This window comes from Tenrec ecaudatus, chromosome 3 (assembly GCF_050624435.1).
Source record: "Tenrec ecaudatus isolate mTenEca1 chromosome 3, mTenEca1.hap1, whole genome shotgun sequence".
NCBI classification, from domain to species: domain Eukaryota; kingdom Metazoa; phylum Chordata; class Mammalia; order Afrosoricida; family Tenrecidae; genus Tenrec; species Tenrec ecaudatus.
Genome location: NC_134532.1, coordinates 154629971 through 154650097, shown reverse-complemented (window position 1 = coordinate 154650097; position 20127 = coordinate 154629971). Strand labels below are relative to the sequence as shown.

The 20127-nt window shown below is 39.5% G+C and overlaps 1 protein-coding gene across 2 annotated transcripts in view; it reads right to left on the bottom strand.

Moving 5' to 3' along the window:
- Positions 1–20127, bottom strand: part of SULT1E1 (sulfotransferase family 1E member 1) — a 75897-nt gene that overhangs the window by 14191 nt on the left and 41579 nt on the right. For both annotated transcript variants that reach the window (XM_075544241.1, XM_075544242.1), the window contains exons 4-7: positions 16035–16160; positions 13958–14055; positions 11079–11205; positions 8909–9003 (exon numbers count right to left, since the gene is read on the bottom strand). In XM_075544241.1, coding sequence (XP_075400356.1) covers positions 8909–9003; positions 11079–11205; positions 13958–14055; positions 16035–16160 — 446 coding nt within the window. The remainder of the gene's footprint in view (positions 1–8908; positions 9004–11078; positions 11206–13957; positions 14056–16034; positions 16161–20127) is intronic.

Below are 20127 nucleotides of genomic sequence, written 5' to 3'. Positions count from 1 at the left end.
TGCATAGTCAGCACAGTAGGTATAGAAGAAAAGCCACTTATCTCATAATATACAGGTTGATGTACAGGCAGTCAGGTAGAGGCCTGCCAAACCCAAGGAGGTATATTGTTAATCCAACACAAAGAAGGGGAAAGGGGGAGGGAGAAAAAAAGGGGGGGTTGAGGGACTGAGATGGTGGCATGGAGGGAGCAGGGAGAGAGTATTGGTTGTGCCTCCACAGAATTGGGCGTGTGCATACAGACCCCACCACAGTACACCCAACTAGGAGGGCAACTTAACCACTTGGAGGAATGCACTAAAAGACTGGGCTACAGGGCCAACCTGAACCAGAGACAAACTGACCCCCATCCTAGAAGTATGTGCAACAGAAAACAACATTAAACCATCAGGTGGAAGAAAGGGGCCACTATGTTGTGCCCCACAGAAGCATACCAAGAAGGAAACAGAGAAAGGGAGAGTAAGCCTGGACCACATATTTGCACACCAAACTCGGGGGACAATGTCCCTGCATGGAGCTGCTAAAGCACAGAGAGGACTGTAGGGCCGACAGCAGCTTATGACATGTTGTCCCCTTACTGGAGCATTCTGCCACAGAGGACAATAATGGGGACACACAGCAGGGAACTAATGTGGTCTGGACCCCCTGCAGTGAGGCAAACCAAGAAAGAGCATAACAGATGAGCAACTGGAGCAAAGCCAACCCACAAGGTCCCTAAAGAGACCCCCAAATAGACTTCAGGCCAGGAGGGGAAGCTCCCGGAAATCCCTCAGGACTGGGGGAGAGGGTGGGGGGAGAGTCATAAAGGTCAGCAGACAGACCTGGAATTGTGTATACTTTTTCTTTTTTCAATCTTTTGTTTTCTTATTGTTTGGTCTATGTCACTGTTGGTTTGCCTATTTATATAAGACAGGGATGGAAAGCAAGCTCGGTGAGAAAGCAATAGGGCCAATAGCCCCAGAGGTACTTTGTGGGGAGAAGGAGTGGGGTGGTAAGGGTGTGGTGAGCAAACAAAGCCATAGACGGGGAATAACTAGGGAATTAAAATTAACCACAAGGAGGATGTAGAGATCCTGTGGGTGTGGGAGCAACAGCAATCTAGCTGAGACAAAGTACTAAGAGGTGGAAGTAGGGGAAACTTGAAGGTGGGGCAGAAGGAAGGCAAAAGGAAACAGAGGAATGATCTAGGAAGCAAAGCTATGGATAGAAGTATAAGCATAAGTGTGTACAAATGTAAATACATTAATGCACAAAAATAGAGGTATTGGCCTATGTACATATATTTATATGGCAATACACTGAGGTTGTGGATGGGCCTTGGGCCTCAGCTCATACCCTCCCTCAATGTAAGAACACTTTGTTCTAACAAACTGGTATTCTGTGATGCTCACTGTAACCCTACCCCCAACCTGGCACAACCGCTGAAGACAAAATGGGTGCAAAAGAAAATTTGGTGAAGAAAGTGGATAGTGCCCGGTTATTAAAAGATATAGCATCCGGAGTCTTAAAGGCTTGAAGTTAAACAAGTGCCATCCAGCCGTGGAGCAACCAGCCCACATGGAAGAAGCAAACAAGCAGGTGTGATCACGAGGTGTTGGCGGGATGGGGCAACAGGCATCATTCAGAAGATCCATAACAAACAAACAAACAAACAAACAAACAAACAAACAAAACCATATTGTTGAGAATGAGGGGGGGGGGCTGAGCAGAAACCCAAAGACCATCTGTAGATGGTGGAACATGCCCCCACAAAGGGGTCTCAGGGAAGGGATGAGTCAACCAGGGCGCAGTAAAGCAACGGTGGAGCACACAATATTACCCTGGTTCCTTGAGGCTTCTGTTAGGTTTCCCTGGGTGGGCAGTGCCTCGGCCCTTGGCTTCCCATGAGAAGGAATTCATGCCGGAGCCTGGTTTGTGATCCAAATGAGTTGTATAAAGGATAGAAGCCGTTTCAGGCATTACAGTAAACGGGACACAAGCCAGCTGCTTGTGTCCACGGCACAGCTGCGTGGAATCAAGGCACAACCGTGCTGAGCTGTGTAGCAGCACTTGAGAGGGCCCCTAAGAGCGAAAACTGGTTTTTTCAAGGCCCCACATTGGAAGGTGTGATGAACCCCATTGGCTGAATGAAACTCACCTGGCCCTGATGGGCCAATCCATGTGTACCCCACACCTAGGTGTGCCATCCCTTCCTGGCTGGGAGCTCGAATTTCTGAGCATGCCCAGTGGCCACCTTTATCCCTCTTCTAACTCCCTAACTCTTCCTCATCCCTCACTATCATGACTGACCCCAGTGCTGCTTCTCACTCTGGACTAGACTGGAGCATGTACCTAGGCATAGATAAGAGATAAAAGCTCATGACACACGCAATCCAGGAACAGGAATGGGGATAATGATACCAGAAAGCTAGGGGGAAGAGCGGGAAAGAAGAGGAAGAAGGGGGAACCAATTGCAATGAACGACACATGTCCACACACCCCTCCAGGGGGAAGAACAGCAGAAACCATAGGGGATGGGACACAGCGGTTGGTGTGAATATGCAAACAATAATCATTTATAATCTATCAAGAGTCCATGAGGGTGGGAGTGGGAGGAAGGGAAAAAAAGAGGAGCTAATACTAAGGACTCAATAGAAAGGCAATGTCTAGAAAAGAATGATGGAAACATAAATACAAATATGCCTGATACAATTGAAGTATGGATTGTAATAAGAGTTATAAGAGCCCTCAGTAAAATGATCCTTTAATTTAAACAAAAGAGAGATCAAGTGATGTGTTGCATTGGGCAAATATGCTGCACAAGACCTCATTAAAGTTTTAAAAGACAAGTATGTTACTCCGAAGACTAAAGTATACCTGACCCAAGCTATGATGTTTTGAATGCTTTCTATGCATGTGAAAGTTGAATACTGAATAAGGATAAGCCAAGAAAAAGAATTGTAATTATGGTGCTGGTGAAGAATATTGAAAAATACCATGTACTGTTAAAAGAATAGATAAATATTTCTTTTAAGAAGTGCAGCCAGAATGCTCTTTAGAAACTAGAATGGCAAGACTTTATCTCACAAATTTTGGGCATGTTGCTGGGAGAAACTAGTCCCTGAAAAAAGACATCATTCTTAGCAAAGTATTCCATTGTAAGCCTACACATTGCATTAAGAGTTCAATAAAATAATCAATAAAAAAGGAAATCACTAGGACTCACAATTAGCACAGATTACTCCAAAGGATATTCATGTTATACACTTATTTATCTCTAATTTTGTGTTTGCTTATCTTATTTGTGCAAAGTCTTTGCTAATACAAATGCATATCCAACATACAAGCATGAAAATAACCTCCACCTTCACTAGATGCATGTTTGGATTGTTTTCTAGTTTGATGGCTATGGATAATGTACATTATAGATAAAATCTAACACATACTAGTCAGAGTTTCTCTGGAGTATATACACCTACAAGTGAAATTTGGGGTCCACAAAATATAAGTATAATGACAAATTATGTTCATTAGGGTTTTATCTCTTTACATGCCTATCAACAGTGTGCTACATCTCACTGATACGTATACTTACTAAATATTTGCTGTAGTCAGAATTTTAAATATTGACGTGCTATTTGTCATATATTGATTTTCTCATTTAAAAATTTTGATTTTTTTCGTGTGTTTTATGTTTACTTTTGATTTCAATCTGTTTTATTAATTTTAGCAATTTCATATTCTCAGGAGCTGTGGTGGTGTACATGTTGTGTTGCTAACCTCAAGGTCAGCAGTTCAAAACCACTAGCTACCACGAAGGGGGAGGGGGAGGAATAAAAGCTTTCTGTTCCTGTAAAAATTTATAACTTCATAAACCCATACTAGTAGTTCTATTCTGCCCCACAGGGTCTTTACAACTCAAAATTGACTTGGTGGCAGTGAACTTTGAGATCCCTGAGCTGCTAAAGAGGAGATCAATAATTTGCAACCATCAGACCACTCTGAGGGAGAAAGATGAGGCTTTTTTTTGTGGTTTGTCAATTAATGTATGTATTCTTAGAATTAGCAATTACACTTTTAGTAATTCAACAGATATATTTGGACATTGATATAACCGAGCTAGTGACATATTTTTTGGACTTTTAAAGAATCATTTTATTGGGGGCTCATTCAATTCTTATCACAATCCATACATACATCCATTGTGTCAAGAACATATGTACAATTGTTGCCATCATAATTCTCAAAACATTTGCCTTCTACTTGAGCCCTTAATATATGCTGCTCATTTCCCCCTCCCTCCCCACACCCCCTACCTCATAAACCCCTCATCATCCATAAATTATTATTATTTTGTCATATACTACCCTACCCAACATCTCTCCCTACCTTTTCTGCTGTTCCTCCCTCAGGGAGGAGGCTATACATAGATTCTTGTAATCAGTTCCCCCTTTCTACCTCACTTTTCTCCACCCTCCAGGCATTGCCACTCTCACCACTGGTCCTGGAAGAGTCATCTGTCCTGGATTCCCTGTGTTTCCAGTTGCTATCTATGCCACTGTACATCCTCTGGTCTAGTCAGACTTGTAAGGTAGAACTGGGATCATGATAGTGGTGGGGAGGAAGTATTTAAGAACTAGAAGAGAGTTATATGTTTCATCGTTGCTACCCTGCACCCTGCCTGGTTCATCTCCTCCCCAAAACCCTTCAGTAAGGGGTGTTCACATGACTACCATTGGGCTTTGAGTCTCCACTCTGCACTCACACACATTTTCAATGATATGATTTTTTTGTTCCTTGATGCTTGATACCTCATCCCTTTGACAGCTTGTGGTCACACAGGTTGGTGTATTTCTTCCATGTGGGCTTTGTTGCTTCTGAGCTATATGGCCACTTGTTTACCTTCAAGCCTTTAAGACCCCAGATGCTATATCTTTTGACAAATCTATGTGCATATATTTACAGGTTTAGTATTAAGGCAGGAGATGGACATTGGGCCTCCACTCAAGCACTTACTCAATGCAAGAGCACTTTGTTCTATTAAATTGGCATTCCAGGATGCACACCTTCCTGACACGATTGCTGAAGAAAAATGTGTGCATAAGCAAATGTGGTGAAGACAGCTGACGGTGCCCAGCTATCAATAGATATAGAGTCTGGGGTCTTAAAGGCTTGAAGATAAACAAAAGGTCATCTAGATGAGAAGCATCAAAGCCCACATGGAAGAAGCACACCAGCTTGGCTGACCACGAGGTGTAGAAAGGATCAGAGAACTAAAGACCATATCAGAAGATGAGACTTTCTAGCCTGCGAAGAGTTACACATTTGGAAACACACAGGGGGCAGTTCTACCCTTCATATAGGGTTGCTATGAGTTGGAACCAATGTGCTAGCAATGATTGGTGTTTGAGATGCTAAATTTTGATTTCACCTTCTGTTTCTTTAAACATACTAAACATAAGCACTTATCATAACTATTAGCTATTTGGCAAATCTGCTACACACTCTCTCTTTAAGGAGCCAGAGAAGAAAGTTATAACTTTGAGTTTTAAAGTCTGACTTACCCAATCCATATTTTCAGTTGCCTCATGTGCATGTGAAAACTGGACAATGTATAAGAATTATCAAATAGGAGTCCTTGTGTTTTTGAATGACAGAGCTGGTGAAGAATATTGACAGACTACCATGAGAAAAAAAACTCATCTGTCTTGGAAGAGGTACAGTTAGAATGTTCCCCTGGAAGTAAGCATGATAAGATCTCATCTCACATACTTTTGACATGCTTGGGCATGATGTCAGGAGGTACCAGTCCTAGAAAATGATATACTTGTTGAAGCAGAGGGGAAGCAGAAAAGAGAAAATGTTTGAATTAGATACCAACCATGGTGAGGCTGCCTCAGGAGCAGGCAGAACTTCATTTTATTGAGCACAGAGTTGGAATAGGTTGGAGCCAAATCTATTATACTTAGCAACTAGAAACCTGATAAATATTATATCTAAAGGTTTGGATAGCAGCTGGCTCATTTCATGGTAATTCCTTATGTAGGTAGTGTGTGTAAATGTATATGTATTTTGATTTTTGTGTATTTTATAATCTCATAAAAGGATCATAGCAAACTACAATTTAACCCCTTATTTTTAAAAAAAATTTTGAGATTTGGGTTTAAAATCTGTTCATTCACAAGAGATTTTATTTAGTAGCTTCAAATTTGTGTTAAAATATATTAATTAATGTCTTTTTTCTAAAACTGTTGATGCTAATTATAATCAATTAAAGTCAGATTTCAATTCTTTCTTTGAGCATACACAATAATAAGCAATTTAAGTCTCTCATATATGTGCGATTTTAAACTTTATTTGCTGTTTTATGACATGTCTTAGTTCAGCAGGTATAGTTCTGAAGACTTACTGAGTGAGCATTAGTGAATATTCTGTCCTATGATCAACCCTCGTGGGTTGTGTAAATAGTCTCCTGTCACTTTAAATTTCAATTAGTCCAAGTTAACAGTCCTTGTGTTTTAGCTTAAAAAAGATGTCTTACACACTCCCCCAATACAATAGCACCTCGCCCAGCTAAACGGTCATTGCATGATAACCACCTTCCCGACATGATCACTGAAGACAGATGTGTGTGTAAGCAAATGTGGTGAAGAAAGCTGATGGTGCCCGGCTATCAAAAAGATATAGCGTCTGGGGTCTTAAAGGCTTGAAGGCAAACAAGCGGCCATCTACCTCAGAAGCAACAAAGCCCACAGAAAAGAAGCACACAGCCTAAGCGAATACAAGGTGTTGAATGGACCATGTAGCAGACACCAAGGAACAAAAACAATCATTGTGTGATCACCTTCCTCACATGAATGCTGAAGATGAATGTGTGCATAAGCAAGTGTGGTGAAGAAGGCTGATGGTGCCCGGCTACTGAGAGATATAGCGCCTGGGGACTTAAAGGCTTGAAAGCAAACAAGCGGCCATCTAGCCCAGAAGCAACAAAGCCAACACGGAAGCAGCACACCAACATGGGTGATCGTGAAGGGCAGAGGAGACCAGGTCTCAAACAACAAAGGCTGGGGGGAGTGGGGGAATCACATCACCATGAATGAGGGGGAGTGCGTGATGGGGACCCATTGTCCATCTGTAGACAGCTGGACATCCCTTGCAGAGGGGTAGTGGGGAGGAGATGAGTCACTCAGGGTTCAGTGTAGCAACAATGAAACTCAAAACCTTCCTCTAGTTCTTGAACGCTTCCTCCCCTCCCAATTATCATGACCCCAATTCTACCTTGTGGACCTGTTTATACCAGAGGATGTACAGCGGTGCAGTAGGGATCTGGAAACACAGGGAATCTAGGATGGATGAACTCCTCAATTCTAGCGGTGGGAGTGGCGACACCGGGAGGGAAGGGGGTGTAGAAAGGGAGAATCGATCTTGGAGATCTATGTGTAACCTCCTCTCTGGAAGATGGGCAATGGGAAGGTGGGTGAGGAGAACGCCGGTCAGTGTAAGATAAGATATAATAATTATTTATAAACTATCAAGGGGCCAGGGGGAAAGGGGGACCAGGGAGGGAGGGGGAGGGGGAAAAAAGGAAACCAAGCTGATTCCAGGAACCCAAGTGGAAAGCGAATATTGAGAATGACGAGTGCAACGAATGTATAAGGGTGATTTGCTCAATTGATGTATGTATGGATTGTGATAAGAGTTGTATGAGCTTCAATAAAAAGAGTTATTAGTAAAAATATATATATATATATTAAAAAAGGTGTCTTATATGTGTATCTTTTCTTTTTCAAGAGTATTTTAAATTCTATGCCATTGACTAAATTAATGATACTAGTAGAATTATCACATGTCCTATAGGGAGTATTTTAATATTGCCCAATAAAATAATAAGGATGTTCTCTACTAAAGATCAAACAGATATATAAACTATAAATATATGAATAGATTTTGAGCTTGCACTTAATTGTAAGCCCTAATCTAAGAACATTTAGTTATTATAAGTTGGCCCTGTTTGATACTTGCTTTCTTGAAGAGATCACTGAAGAAATGGGTACTATATCAAAATGTGTTGAAGAAATCGAACAGTGCCTAGCTATCAAAATCTTAAATATTTGTCTTGAAACAAGAAGCCATGTAAGTGAGTTGACAGCTAGGTCCACATGGAGGAAGCACACCAGACTGTGTGATCCAAGGATTTTAAATAAAAATATCTAAAACTGGAAGAGGGAATGGTATTAGAGCTTAAATTCTGAGCACATAATTTATAGAAGGCTATGGAGGGACAGTGAAAGCCCAAAATCCATTTGCAGGGTCCCCACTGAACTCCCTCTGACTATTGAACAGGGATATGGTAACCGAGCTATTAGAATGCACTGGAAATTAGATTAATGCAGATATAGTTAGGTTAAAATTTCATATGATTGTTTTTTTCTCCCTCCTGGCCCATTTAAAATCCATTCTAGTGTTTATTATTTTCTATTTTCCTTTGGGCTGAGGGTTTTCAGGACTATTTTTATTTTTTTCTGGTGTTTTCTTTTGGGGGTGGGGTATGATTTTCTTTCTATGAAATCTGTAAGCCAATAAACCAAACTCACTGTCACCAAGCTGATGCTGATCCATGGTGACTCCATAGTTTAGGTACATCTATAGAGACTGTAATTGGATTAATAGTTTCTAGTCGATGGCAGGGGAAGTTGAGGAGGAGTGGGGAGCTAAAAATAACATGTATAAGAATGAAGAGAATGTTCTAAAATTGATGGTGGTGATGCACAACACGTTTGATATATTTAGACCTTTGCATTGTATGGTGTGTGAATCATGTCAATAAAATAATTATAATTAACAATGAAAAGTCACATTTTGATATCGAAAGTCTTACCAAGTGGTGACATCTTAGAAATGATTAATTTGAGTGTTTTTGCAAGGTCTCACCTTTTGCAAATCTTCATAGAGAAGAAATAGCACATTGGGGTTATTCCTCTTTTCCCACCAAGATGTTACGTGTTTATACCAGGAACCATAAGGAACTAAAATTACAGGGAAAAATTACACTATGTTAGAGCATAGTGTTATCTGTATATATCTCAATAACAGTAGCAACAAATGGATATATGTCAATGATAACTTGAAGTGAATCAGTAACTCAGCTTATAAATTAAGTAAATTTCTCAGTCCAAAGATAATATGGGCTTGGGAAATCCATGTTCAGAAACACATTCTCAACTTCCTAGCATTAGTGTATGGCTTGTGGTACAGAGCTGTAACGGAAGTTGACTTTTCACTGATTTGATTCAGAGGCTAGGAAAACATTATTTGGAAACTGGTGCAAGAGAGAGAAAGAGGAGGGAGGGCAAGTGGGGAGAGGAAGGAGGGGTGGAGGGGTCAGGTTTTTAGGGAAGGGAGTTTAGATGGTGGAATTATCAAAGGCCATAACATCAGAAGACATAAGACCCAATTTGTAATTAATCACTTCCAAGCTAACTGTACCAATAACAATGAATTACTGTATGCTTTAGAAAATTATTATACTCTCATAAGTTCAGATGTAAGGGGTATTATTCTCTTAGAGACTTGTAGAATGGAAAGTTAGAAGACTTTGGAGATGATGTGATATAACCAAATGCTGTCCTTTCTCTTCTCTTGTCTATTCTCATCCATCTGTGTCTTTTTCTAAATAAAAGACTGACAAAATAAAAATGATGACGAGTGAATCAACAGATGCTGCTTTATCATAAGCCATTGTAACCACAGTGAATGTTTTACTGTTTTAGGCAATTTTTTCTTGAAACAAAATGTTTTATAATCATAGTTATAATTATCTAACTAAACCCTTTTATAAAAGTGCAACGTTATATTTTGTTCTGTGCTATGTGGGACATTTATTTTGAGACTTATGCACTATTTTTCAATCTTCAGCATTGTAGCATTTCCAAATTGTAGCAACAAACACCAGACACGTGTTTTGTTGGGTAATATGTTCTAAAGATAAAAATAGCATTAATGAAATTATTTTAAAAATCATTATGATTGAATTAGAATAATCTTGGTTTGTGTGTGTGTATGTGTGCATGTGTATGTGTGCATATTTCGTCCTTCAGTCTCAAATGTTTTAGGCTAAGGTTGGTGGCCTTGGGTGGTTCAAATGGTTAGGCATTCAGCTGCTAACTAAAAGGGTGGAAATTTGAGTTCTCAGAAGAAAGGTTGGTGATTTACTTCTGAAAATCTGGAGTTTGAATGAGCAGGTGTCATTAGATGGAAAAAAAAAAGAAACATTCATTTCTTTGAAAGACACCATATTTGGTAAAGTAGACGAGCCGCCGATGAAGGCGCTCTAGTAGATGTATTGATGTAGTGGCTACAGCAACAGGATCAGGCACAGAAAAAATTAAGAGAATGTCGCAAGATTTGGACTGTGTTTCTTCCATTGTGCGTTGGTTCAATTGGGTTGGAACCAACTCAACCGCAGCTAGCAACAGCATGTCTTTGGCATCCTGGCAAATATCATCTTAAGAGAATGGAATTGTAAAACAAATACCTATGCTTTTCTCGCCGCTGCCCCCACCTTCCCAAACTGTGTCATCAAGTTTTAAAAAGAGGGCATTTGTGTTTTCAAATACACTCACTAATTTTTATTTTGTTTGCAAAAACGACACAGGGAAAGCACCTGGCGTCATCTTTAGAAGCAGACATTCTCCTGGTTTCTTTTCCCCTTTGTTCAATGAAGCTCTCATAGCACGTTATAAATATTTTATAATGAATAGAGACAAGCGAGAATTAGCCAAGTAGTTTCTATCTTTAAAAACGAACCAACAAAAACCTGTCTCCAACTACTAACAATATTCTACATATTTGTTTTTAATTGTTTGGTTAGACTGTCAAGATTCTGTAATTTGCTCTTTATATCTGAAATCCTATAGTTACTCTAAGTGTCAAAAGCTTCTAAATCTGCACTTCATCTAACAATCAGGTAAGACAATATCAGATGCACAACAAAAATGCTGTCTTCAGTAATATTTATCTGAAAGAAATGCAATCAGATCAACTATGTTGAATTGGGGATCACACATCTAGACAGATTTCAAAGAAACACAGCTGTTCTTACCGTCCCCGTCCATGAATTTCTCCACAAACTCTGGAAATGTTCCAGGATTTGGATGACCAGCCGCCATTAGATGGAAATAATAGTAAGAAACAGCCACGTCTTTGGCGTTCCGGCAAAGGTAGATCATCTAACAGGATGAAATCATATATAAAATGCCTATGTATGGTTTCCTTTTCCAAAAAATGGCTTCCTAAAGTTTTAAAATTAGGGCTTTTATGTTTCCAAACACAACCACAATGCACAATCACTTTAGGGAGTGTACACAACCCTTCCGTTTAACTGCTAATTGTTTCTGTGTCACAAAAACGAACCCCTATGTGTGCTTCAAGTATTAATCAAGGTATCACTACTTGCTTCTAGATACCTTCCCTTTCAACAGTTTGTGGATTACAGAATTTCTTTTATTAATGGATGTAAAAGATCTATTTTTTGAAAGGTTGCCATTGAGTGGATTCCTAAACATAACAATCCTGTAGGACAGAGCCAAATTACCCCAGAGCGTTCCTGTACAGGAATGCACTGCCTTATCATGCTTCCAAGGAGCAACTGCCGCGTTAGAAATATTGACCTTTTGTTAGCCAACCACCTAACCACTGGGCCACTAGGGCTCCCGGAGACTTATAAACCAACCCACTGCCATCAACCCTGTATGGTACTTCTGAGGCTGCGAATCTTTACAGGGACAAACCTTATCTCCCTCCCACCAAGCAGGTAGTGAGTGTAAGTTTGAGATTCCAGTTTTGTCGTTAGCAAGAGACCTAAACTTTCACTGACCTCGAGTCGATTACCATTCATAGAGACCCTACAGGACATGAAAACTGCCCTATAGGTATCTGAGATGTAAATCTTGACAGCAGTAGAACGCTTCGACTTTCTTCTGTGGAATAGATGGTTTCGAACTGCTGACCTTAGCAGTTCAATGCATAACCTACTACACCAGCAGGACTCAGTAAGAGACTTTTAGTATGCACTATTTTATCCCATTCCGTCAATAGATGATGTACCCTGAGCACCACGAAGTTGTGTGCCATGTAAATCGTTATACTCCACACAATAGATATTCAATAGATAGTATATGTAGGTACGAATTGGTTTTTTTAAAAAACATTTTATTAGGGACTCATACAACGCTTATCACAATTCATACATATACATAGATCGGTTGTATAAAGCACATCTGTACATTCTTTGCCCTAATCACTTTCAAAGCACTTGCCCTTTGCATCAAGTCCTCTTTTTCACCCTCCCTCCCTGCTCCCCCCTCCCTCATGAGCCCTTGATAATTTATAAATTATTATGTTGTCATATCTTGCCCTGTCTGGCATCCCCCTTCACCCCCTTTTCTATGTCCATCCCCCAGGGAGGAGGTCACATGTAGATCCTTGTAATCGGTTCCCTCTTTCCAACCCACTCACCCTCTACCCTCCTAGTATCGCCCCTCACACCCCTGGTCCTGAAGGTATCATCCGCCCTGAATTCCCTGTGCCTCCAGCTCCTATCTACACCAGTGTACATCCTCTGCTCTACCCAGACTTGCAAGGTAGAATTCGGATCATGGTAGTTGGCGGGGAGGAAGCATTTAGGAACTGGAGGAAAGCTGTATTCTTCATCGGTGCTACATCGCACACTGACTGACTCAGCTCCTCCTCTAGACCCCTCTGTGAGGGAATCTCCAGTGGCCGACGAATGGGCTTTGGGTCTCCACTCTGCACTTCCCCCTTCATTCACTATGGTAAGATTTTTTTTTTTCTGATGATGCCTTATACAGGATCCCTTTGACACCTCATAATCACACAGGCTGGTGTGCTTCTTCCATGTGGGCTTTGTTGCTTCTGAGCTAGATGGCCGCTTGTTCACCTTCAAGCCTTTAAGACCCCAGACACTATCTCTTTTGATAGCCAGGCACCATCAGCTTTCTTCACCACATTTGCTTATTCACCCGCTTTGGCTTCAGCGGTTGTGTTGGGAGGGTGAGCATCATAGAATGCCAATTTAATAGAAGAAAATATTCATGCAGTGAGGGAGTGCTTGAGTAGAGGCCCAAGGTCCTTCCACCACCTTAATACTAAACCTATAAATATAGGCACATAAATCTATTTCCCCATCCATATATATATATGTTTGCATATGTGCATGTCTTTGTCTAGACCTCTATAAATGCCCTTTGCCTCCTAGCTCTTTCGTCCATCTCCCTTGACTTTCCTCCTGCCCCATTATCATGCTCCGTCCCCACTTGGGTTATAGCTATACCTCTTCATTATGTTACCTTATTCTTGATCATTCCCTACCAGCCCTGCCACTCCCACCTCACCACCAATTTGGATCCCATGTTGTTTCCTTGTCCCTAGGTTTGTTAACACCACTTCCTTACTAATTGTATTACAGATTTATACATCCATATCTTCTCTACTGTACTCTGAGTTACTTCAGATCCTTCTCCTGTCCCCATGTCCAATTTATTTGCCCCCAAAGACCAGAAATCATATTTTGTAAAAAGAGGGTATGAAACAAATACAGCAAAAACAAACACAGCTATCATTTATGGTATGTTTGAAATATGTTAGGCACTATGCTGAGCATTCCACAAGTACTATGTCATTTGATTTTTATAACAATTCTAAGAGAAGGATGTTATTATTTCCCCTCTTTTACTGATGAGGAAACTGGGGCTTAGAGAGTTAAACGAATTTTCTCAGAATCATTTATGATTAATAGAAGAGCTGTAGTCAAAATTCATATGTATTAAATTCCTATTGAACCAATGAAAGAATAACTACACTAGTGTGCATTGGGCACATTTAATACTTTCCTAACTCACTTGATTATTCTTAACTGTCTTTGAGTTAGATAAAATTCTAGGAACACTTAACTTTGGTTACCTTGCAGTTCTTTTCCCAAAATGAGACAGGTAGATATTCAACTGGCAGATGAGTTTTCACTAACCTAGGAGATGCCATCTGGTTTAGTTGTTTTACTCCTGATTTAAAGAAAGAGAGCAAATGTTAGACAACTTTAAAAATGATAAACATTTACACAAACTTACATATAATAGACTCAATTATGTTACCAATAACTGTACATGCTTATAAAATAGATAGATAAATTCTAGAGAAAATATCAAATAATATTTTTCCTTTTGAGAATAATAATTGGTAACATTTTGGTGAGCAGTCTTCTATATATATCTCTAGACCCTGACTCATAGACACACCAATATCACATACACAGATGTGATTTTTAATACATTCTCTTTGCCTCAATATATTTTATGCAAACCAATGTCATGAAGCACAGATCATATCAGAAATTTAGTTCAAAGTATTCTTGTATCACGTTTAGCTATTCTTATATTGATCAAGTTTTAGGTTCTATAAATTTTTCACCATAGTAAAATGATCTAAGATATCCTTTTTCATATACCATTGAAAATGTAATATAATTTTTCCATTGTCTAAAATTTTACAATGTTCCTAGCTTCTTTAGTTATATACCCCAAATAAATGAAGAACAAAACATGAAAGACATACACACACTTATGTTTAGTGCATAAATTTTCATAATAGCAAAAATATTAAAACATTAAAATCTCTGACTATAGAACAGTGCCTCTCAACCTTACTAGTGCCACGGACCTTTAATACAGTTCCTCATGTTATGGAAACCCCCCAACCATAAAATTATTTTATGTTGCTACTTCATAACTGTAATTTTGCTAATGTCATGAATTAGGCAACCCCTGTGAGAGGGTAGGGTAATCCCTGTGAAAGGGTCATTGACCTCAAAGGGGTCGCGGCCCACAGGTTGAGAACCACTGCTATAGAAGAATGGATAAACGAACTACTACATTCATTCATTGGAATATTATTCATCATTAAAAACAATCACAAGTATGTCAAATCCCTTAAGGAATAGACAAAATTAGAGAACATTATGTTTAGTAAAGTTTATCAATAAAGATAAATATTTTATGAAAAAATGATTATAAAGAAAAAGAAAAGTGGTTTCCACATAGAATAAGACTTTCAATGGATATTTTTCTGTTTTTCTTTGTTATTGGTGTTAGGTTTGTTGCTGCTTTCTTGAAAAAAAATTTTTTCTGTATATGAAATCCACGATCGGTAAATCTAGAGAGGCAGTAACTGGATTAATGAATCCTTGAATGTATGGCAGGGGAGGTTGGGAGATAATGAGGAGCTAATAACAATGAGTGTAAGAACAAATAAAAGGCTCTGAAATTGATTGTGGTGATAATTGTACAACTCTTCTTAATGTGATTGAACTATTGAATTGAATTATATGCCAGTAAACTTAAAAATATAAATAAATAAAAATAAAGACTATAAACAGGCCAGGGACTGGAGAGGGGTGGGGAGAAGTAGGGACAAGAATCCCCAGGAAGGATTGGAGGGAGGGCTGTAGCTGCGTGGATGGCAGAATGTAGTGCAATACTGATCCTGACCGGGGGGTGGGGGGTGGGTGGGCTGTGAAACTGTATCGAATATGCTGTACTTTGTCATTCTCACATTCCACCAAGGAAATGGAAAAATCAACCACTTAAATCCATAAAAGCCAAAATAAATAAAGTTGAATTTTTTAAAAAGAGAGAGAGGAAGAGCACAGCCTTAAAACTCCTACAGGTTTCTTTCCCATTAGATCAAAACATTGGTCTGAGAGGCTGTGAAAGGAGGAAAAACAAAAGTGAAGCGAACTTGCAGTTTTAGCAAAATACAGGCTTGTTTCAAACAAAGTATTATGAAGTTCAGTCCTAAAATGCTCACATAGTAGTAGTACCATTCTCTGAAGAACTATAAAGGTATAAACTTAAAGTAACATGATCTCTTATATAGAAGAAATGGTTCTAATTACCACCTTTGCTTACAATCTCATTCCTTGAAATATTTATACAAATACCTTAAAACATATGCATATAGCTTTTAACATTAACTTGAACATTACCATCCAAGACCTCATCCTTTTTGCATTCCAGGAAAGGCACTCGATTAAAAATGAAATCTTCGTTGCACTTTTCCACATTACCATCTTTATAAATCACATCTACAATTTCACTAATCCAGGTTGTACCTGTAAAAATTAAGCAGACATGCTATCAAAAACTCCTTGATTTGGCACAGCGAAGGGTCGGCATGCTGTACTCATAGATAGAAAAATGAATTAATAGATAGAAAAACCAGGAAGACACCAGCGCAAGGTTACTTGAAGGTACAAAAGCAATGGCATTTGAAGAGGGACTGTGTAGCTGGGTGAAACAATAGACCTCTCAAAAATTAATTAACCAACTCCAAAGCCTCTTCCATATGTAAGGATGAATATTATTGTAACAAGACACACCTGGGAAAGAAACTTTCCCAGAAAGAATTATGACATTAAGCAAACTGCTAATAGTTATAGATTTAACTTTTGCATCTAAAAAGGAGGTAATCCTGAATAATAAGTGATGTACTCAAGCATGCTTGTAATCACAAAATTTACTGCACGTCTACGCTGTCTCAGATTGCATCCTACTTGGAACCACATGGTGGTGTGCTTGAGTGTCACTGAGTTGGTCTCGAGTCAGTGTGACTTTATGCACAATAATACGACTTGTTGTCCAGTCTGGTACCATCCTCGCCAGGTTTGAGCCTATTTTTCAGTCACTCTGTGAACTGCTCACTGGGTTCTTTTTGCTTTTCTCTGACCCTTTCCCTTGCTCAGTGTGAGGTCCTCCTAAGAACTAGTCCATTCTGATGAAATAATCAAACTATGGCACATTTCTAAGGAATATTATTGCTATGGAATAATTTTCTAAGGACTATTTCTATTCTAGCTGTAGTTCTTCAAGTAGTCCATGGATGGTCAATATCCTTTGCAACATTATAATTCAACGGCATCAGTTAATCTCTGGCCTTCCTTATTTAGTGTCTACCTTTTGAACACAGATGAGGCAATTAAAAATACGATGGCTTGGGTCAGGCTCATCTTAGCTTTCAAAATAACATCTTTGCTCTAAAATACAGAGATGTGTTTTGCACCATAATTGCCGAGCAATATGTTGTTTGCTTTATTGCCTGCTGCTCTCATGAATATTGATTGTGCCTTCAAGTATATAGAAGATATAGAACATAATATCACTGCTGTCAGGTGGCCATAGGCCTTTTGATGAATCAAAACATGCCCAACAATTATGTTTTCTTCTCGAGATGTTATAATAGAGGTTGACGCAAATGTTTAAAGGCTGGCAAAATAAGAACATACACCTTAGTCTGAGGCTTCTGCAGCTGTGGCAACTTTTTGACAAGAACTGTTTACAAGAATGCAAAATAATTGAACTAAGCCTTGCATTCTCATAGTGACATACATTCACAAGTCATATGAGACACGAAAATTTCCATTATGGAGAAGAGCTCTCTTTTACTTGAGAAGGGTGCATCCACTGCTGTGGAATCCCAACTCACGGTAACCTTGTGTGCAACAGAAAATAACTGACATGTAGTGGTTTTTATTGTCTGTAATCTTTTATTTTATTGGGGGCTCTTACAGCTCTTATCACAATCCATACATATATCCATTTTGTCAAGCACATCTGTACATATGCTGTCATCATCTTTTTCAAAACCTTTTCTTTCTATTTGAGTCCCTGGCATCAGCTCCTCATATCCCCTGCTTGCCGCCCCCCCCACCCGTCCCTCCCTCCCCCATGCTCCCTTGATAATTTAGAAATCATTGTTATTTTTTTCATGTTTTACATTGACTGCAGTCTCATTTCACCCTCTTTTCTGCTCTCTGCTCCCCCCTGGAAGAGGGGCTATACATTGATCATTGTGGTCAGTTTCCCCTTACACCCTCACCTTCCCTTGTCCATCTAGTATCGCTGCTCCCCTTATTGGTCTTTGGGGGGGGGTATCTGTTCTGGATTCCCTATGTTTTGAGTTCTTATCTGTATCAGTATACATGTTCTGGTCTAGCCAGATTTATAAGACAGAATTGGGGTCATGATAGTGGGGGTGGAGTCTGGGGAGGAAGCATGAAAGAACTAGAGGAAGGTTGTGTGTTTCATCAGTGCTAGACTGCACCCTGACTGGCTCTTCTTTCCTGTGGTCATTCTGACAGAGGAGTGTCCAACTGACTCTGCTCTCCCTCTCATTCCCATTGATATGCTTTTTGTATTTTTTTTGTTTGGGTCTTTGATACCTGATCCCATTGACACCTCATTATCACCCAAACTTTGTTTCACAGTATCATCATTGGCTGGATTAAAACTGTAAATCTTTTAGTTGGGAACAAAAGGTAAAGGACCTTCCTCTACACAATGAATGTAATATCTGACATAATTATTTTTAAGTGCTAATGGAATAACTAAATATAGAAATCTGGATTTTAAAAATTTCTACATATCTATAATTTTATGACACTCTACATATCTATAGTTGTATGACACTCATTTAAAGTTGGCTAATCTTTTCTAAGGTTTTCTTTAAAATAGAGTTTTGTAGTACATCTAAAATGAACAGTTAGTGAAAAGTTTTTAAATACTTGAGAAAGCGCATAAATATATTATATATCCTATAAAGATCACTAGGACGTCAGCTATACAAAATGCTTAGTTCCAATTATTGCTTTAGATTACAGTTAAGCTTCTGTGCTGTTTGTGTAAGGAGCCATGGAGTCAGTTCCCACCCATAACAACTCCACGCACAACAGGTCCAAACACTGCCCAGTCTTGCACAATACTCACAATTGCTCTTATGCTTGAGATCATGGTTTCAGTCATGGTGTCAATCCATCTTACTGAGGGCCTATCTCTCTTTACAACCCTTCAACTTTACCAAGCATGAGGCCCTTACAACATGTCCAAAGTAAGTGCGGTAAAGTCTTGCCATCCGTGCCCCCAATATACAGCTTCAACTCTGAGGTGTGTGTATGTATATATACACGGAATACTCTGGCTGTACTTCTTAGTATGTATATGAGATACACTCTGACCATATTTCTTCTAAGACAGACCAGTGTGTAGTTCTAGGAGTCCATGGTGGTTGCAGTATCAATACCTTTGCTAGCCTCACAGTGCAAATGCATCCATTCTTCCTCAGCCTTCCTATCAATGCCCAACTTCCCCAAGATGTGAGAATATTAAAAATACCATGGCTTGGGTCATGCACACTTGAGTCCTCAACATAACATCCTTGATTTTCAATACTCTAAAGAGGTCCTCAGGAGAAAGAAGAGGTTTTCCACATCTGTAAAGAGTTCCAATCGCAGAAACCCAGGAGATAACTTTTATCTATATATAGGGTCTATGTGAGTTGGCAGTGGCTCAACGGCAGGGGGTAAGACAGAGGACTGGTGCAGGACATTGACCCGATCCAACACATCTTTTGATCTGATGACTGTTGTTTCCATGAGCACTGAATGTGGATCCAAGCAAGACAAAGTTCTTTGACAGCTTCAGTCTTTTCTCCATTTATCATGTTGTTACCTATTGCTCCAGTTGTGAGAATTTTGGTCTTCTTTACATTAAATTATAATCCAGATTGAAGGCTATAATCCTTGAACTTCATCAGCAAGTGCTTCAATTCCTCCACATTTTGTTAGCAAGGTTGTCTAATCTGAATATTTCAGGTGGTTAATAGTCCTTTCTATCCTGATGTCACATTCTTCTTCAAATAATCCAGCCTCTCTGATTATTTGGTCAGCATGCAGATTTAATAACTATGGTGAGGGGTTACAACCCTGACACAAACACCTTTCCTGGTTTTAAATCATGCTGTTTCAGCTTGTTCTATTCTCACAACTTCCTCTCGATCCATTTACATCCTCCACAGAAGCACAATGTGTACTGGAATTCCTATTCTTCTCAAGGGTACCTAGAGTTTGCTCTGATCCACACAGTCCAATGTCATGGCATAGTCAATAAAACACAAGTAAACATCTTTTTGGTTTTCTCTGCTTTGAGCCAAGAGCCATGTGATTAAGCAATGGTATCTCTTGTTTCATGCCCTCTTCTGAACATGACCTGAAACTCTGGCAGCTCCCTATCAATGCACTCCCACAC